The following is a 4,530-nucleotide window of genomic DNA, read 5'->3' on the forward strand; positions in this document are numbered from 1 at the left end:
GGACTCGGTCGTTAAGGCAGTTGCCGCGGAGCCCCCGCGCTGCTCCAGCCCCTCTCAGCCCTCGGGCGGGCCTTTCGTAGCCCCTGCGCTACCTTCACTTGCGCGCCGGGAGACAGGCAAAAGGGAGCCGGGACCGCAATTTTAAATTCGTTCCCCGCACGCCGGGACCACGCCGCTGCGGGCGCGGGAAGGAAATTCGTTGGGCCCCTTGGAGCCTGAGCCGGCAGAGTGGGTCCGCGGCGGATTCTCCGTGGTGCGGGATCCGGGCGGGAGCGCCAGGGGCAGAGACGCACCCAGGGGTCCGGCGGTGCTGGCCGCGGCCGGGCGGGGACCTGGCTGCGGGGCGGGGCCCCTGCCGCACACTTCCCGCGGCCTCGCTCCCCGGATGTGGCCCCGCTGCATCGGGACGGCCGTGCTGGGCTGTGAGCTTTGTCTGGCAGCTTCTACTGAGCAGCTAATAGTATAACAACCAGGCTTTGATAAATCTGAACTAATTACCCCTCTTAATTAAAGTCTTTAGCAGTTGTTTCACTGTTTTGGCAAGAAAAGAGGAGAGACTTGCAGTTAGAAAACACCAGGGCCTGAGCTCACAGCAGAGCTGCTGATTAACACTTGAAGCATTTCAAGGACCTGGCACCCGCCACAGTTTGGTTTTCATCCATGTTTCCTCCTTGAATGGAAGTGCATTCGTCTATAAACATACATCCACATATAAAAACACGGAGGCTCCCTTTGCCAGCTGTGTACAAGTCAGTATGTGCCTTCAGGATGCGAACAATAGATCCCCGTTTACGTGGTATTATTGGAACGCGTCTGTGAGAATGACTATTACACACATCGCTTAGATACGTTGTTCCCACTCAAGTACGCGCTACACACAGAGCAGACGGCCAAGGCCGGGGACAAACTTCTGTTACAACTCCATTACCTTACAGCTCTGAACTTTATCAAACTTCACAACTTTACCAAAAGTCGTTAAGTATTTGGAGAGACCTGTGTTTCACTTGGTGAATTTTCAGATCAAAGCATTAGTTGAAACTAGTCCAGGACCGAACCCTTTAAAAAGGGGGAGGAGCAAGGAGTAAAAATCAGCCATTTCTGACTGAATATGAAAAGAGCCCTGAAGTTTGTTGATTAAATAAGCATGTTCCAAGTATTTATTTCCAATAGTTAATGAATCAGTTTTCACGTGCAAGAATCAAAGCCAAAATTCAAATTCATTCATAACAAACCACCCTTATGTAATATGTATGAGTGTGTGCTCACAAATGTGGAATGTGCATTTACAGGCACACACATCTATGTGTGTGTATATATAACATACACACTGGTTTTTGTTGTTTGTTTTTACCTCGGGGAAAGAGGAGATGATAATAAACAATCAGCAGGCATCTTGAGACCGCAGAATCAACACAATGGAAATATATACAATAATAAAATTAAAATGATGCAGCATTCCCGTATAGGCTAATACAGATCTCAATAAATACAGCAGAAAGTTGTTTTAAAACAAAACAAAACAAAACGGAAGACCATCTCCACACTCGAGATGTAAGTCTTTCCAAATTAAAATAAAAAGATCAGAAAACAAAACAACCCCCTCCCCCCATTTTCTCATAATTGTTAGTGCCTATATAGAATACACAAAACCATTCAGCAGGTGCATGCAAAGAGGCTGCAGAGGATTCGGGTGGGCCTTAAAGTGTGAGGCCAACATGCCCTGGGGTCCACAGACAGCTTGGCCCGGAAGGTCGAGCTCTAGTCTGCCGCTGCCTCCGCAGTGAGGGCCCCGGCTGGGGCTGGGACGGAGTGAACGCTTTGGCCTCGATCACTGGTGGCCCTGGTGGAGCCCTGGCTGCAGTGGCCCAGGAGGCGGCAGAGGAGGCAGCGGCGCGGGCTGCGGCTGCTGTAACGCGGCGGGCGGGTTGGTGCCTGGCTCCCCGGCTGGCGTGCGGGCCAGCCCAAGGCCACTGTCGTGCAGCTTGCGGACGTGCTTTTTGAGGTCAAAGTTCCTGCAGAAGCCCTTGCCACATGTGGGGCAGGTGAAGGGCTTCTTGTCATTGTGGGTGTGCATGTGGAAGGTGAGGTTGTAAACCTGGTGGAAAGCCTTGTTGCAGATATTGCACTTGAACTGCTTCTCCCCGCTGTGGGTCAACTTGTGGTTTTTGTAATTCCCTGAAACAAACAAATAACAGAGACGCGGTTCTGAAAAGAATGCTCTTACAAAAAGAAGAGCAAATGGGTCGAAGAGGGAGAAAGGCCACCAGCAGGGAGTGCAGAGTGCTGCATTTCTCTCTCCAAGTTTAAGACATCAGTGAGGCTATTCTTGACTACACGTTTAATATACATTTATTAACCAAATTATATAAAAACGAGAATGTGAGATTAAAAAAGAAACATCCCTTCGGTATATGAAGCATAGATTTCTCTAATACCAAGGTGATTTGCGAGTAAGGAATTAGAGTGACAATACGCATTCCATGTTTTAGCTACATTTTAAAAAATCGTTTTCTAAAATATCCCACGCCACAAAAAAAAAATTAACTAGGCTTTTCCGAGAGAGACAGGATCACTTGGGTTGCATACCTTTTTGATGAAATCCTTTGCCACAGAATTCACACACAAACGGTTTGTAGCCTGCGTGTATTCGGGTATGGGTGTTTAAAGTGGAACTTCTGTTAAATGCTTTGCCACACTGGTTACATTTGTGAGGTTTTTCCTGAGCAGGAGGGAGGAAGCAGAGAAAATAGTGTAGTTGGATTTCAAGTGGTGTCCTGCAAACTCTAAAACATAGTAATACTCGTACATTTTTACACTGAACAAAGGTGAACAAAAACCTCTGTCCAGCTAGCACATTTTATGCAAACTTCATCCTAAAAAGCAGGGATTTATCGGCCACTTTTCTACAAACAGTCCCGATGTAAACTAGGTGAAACTGAGACAGACGTACACACCTGGGTGTGGATGATCTTGTGCCTGCACAGAGTGCTAGCCTGCCGGAAGCCCTTTCCACACACTTTACAAACGAATGGTCTGGCTCCTGTGTGGACTGGCATGTGACGGGTTAAGTTATAGTGAGCATTAAAGACCTTAAAGTTAAACATAGAGAAAGCAGGTTAGCCAAGTAAGCACTTTGAAAACCAACCGGACAAGAAGAGGGGAGGTAGGGAGATAAACTTATACCGAGCATCAACAAATAATCAGGAAATTTTTTTTTTTAATTTTTAAAAGACGAATGGACGGGAAGTAGGAAGGAAGGGAGAGAGGGAAGGAGGGAGAGAGTAAGGAAGGATGGATAAAATGAAGGACGCCCGTCTGCATAGTACTTGCCTTTCCACACACTTCGCAAGTGAAAACTTTGGGCTTGGTATTAGGGGAGCCTCTGCTGAACTCCGAGGTTTTGAACCCGATTTTTTCCGACAGAAGCTGGGCGCTTTCTTTCATGTAATGCTGCAGCTGAGCCTGGGACAGGTCTTTGAAAGCTACTCCTGAGGGATACTTCTCCACTGCCGGAACCACCAGTTTATTCCTTTCGGCTAAATACGTTTTTGGCTGCGGGTGCAAAGGGGAACTGAGGAAGTAGGAGGCCACCGGGTGGATGTTGACGCCGGCCGACGGGTGGCACGGTCCGTCACTTCGATTCAGGTAGCAGAGAGCGCCCATGGCGTGGAAGGAAGAGTGGTTGACCACACGCGGTCTTACCAGCTTGTACTGCTGCAGCGGCAGCGCGTCGCGGGTCAGGTCGCCCTTGAGACTCAGGGCGCAGTTGAGCAGGTCGCTGCAGCTGAAGGCGGGAGCCGCGGGTGCAGCCGCGGGCGCCGTGGGGGCCTCGAGACTCGTCTTTCTCGGCTCAGCTCCGGTCACTCCCGCCTTGGGGCTTGTGTCGTACGCGACAGGCACGAAGGGGATCATGCAGGGGATTGAAGAGTTGAGATGCAGAGGGTGCTTGGGGTCCGCCTTGGGCACGGCTCCCTGCAGGAAGTGGGGGACGGGCAGGGCCTTGGGCTCGGGAGTGCGCGCCATGATTCGTTCGATGGAGAAAGCCAAGGGTTTGGAGGTGCTCATCACGTTGCCGCGGGCCGGAGCGGTCGCTAACATTTTGGCGGTAGCGTTGTGGCAGGTACTGTCCATGTCTGAGTCGCCAGCGTCCGTCAGCCGGGGCCGGGCTGCGCCGTAGTTGCCTTGTTTCCTGCTTGTCACAGACCTGCAGAGAGAGGAACGGGCACCATCACCACCAGCAGCCTCCTCCTCCTCCTCCCCAGCATCACCAGCCGAACCTGCCTGCCCAGCCCAATGGACTCCTGCCAGCCCATCGCAGAGTTCTTGGCGCACCAATGACTCGGGGACAATCACTACTTATTTCTATCAATAGAAAGTGTTGTGTCAATAACGCAGCCAAGATCTCGCCAATCGTTAACTTCCAAGAGGAGAAGGTAAACTAGATAATTGCTCAATTCGCTTCCAACAGTCAACAGGAAAACTTTTTTTTTCCTCCGCAAGTCAGTGACTACTTTTCATTGGCGAGTGAGG

The 4,530-nt window shown here is 50.3% G+C and overlaps 1 protein-coding gene across 1 annotated transcript; it reads right to left on the bottom strand.

Annotated features, from left to right (window-relative positions):
- Positions 1-1,828: 1,828 nt before the first annotated feature.
- On the bottom strand, positions 1,829-4,131 carry FEZF1 (FEZ family zinc finger 1). The gene is made up of 4 exons (XM_004483092.2): positions 3,331-4,131; positions 2,955-3,089; positions 2,587-2,719; positions 1,829-2,175 (listed from the first exon to the last, which is right to left on the bottom strand). The coding sequence occupies exons 1-4, from the start codon at positions 4,129-4,131 to the stop codon at positions 1,829-1,831; spliced, it is 1,416 nt and encodes a 471-aa protein (XP_004483149.1).
- Positions 4,132-4,530: the final 399 nt, after the last annotated feature.

Source organism: Dasypus novemcinctus, chromosome 5, assembly GCF_030445035.2.
Source record: "Dasypus novemcinctus isolate mDasNov1 chromosome 5, mDasNov1.1.hap2, whole genome shotgun sequence".
NCBI lineage: Eukaryota > Metazoa > Chordata > Mammalia > Cingulata > Dasypodidae > Dasypus > Dasypus novemcinctus.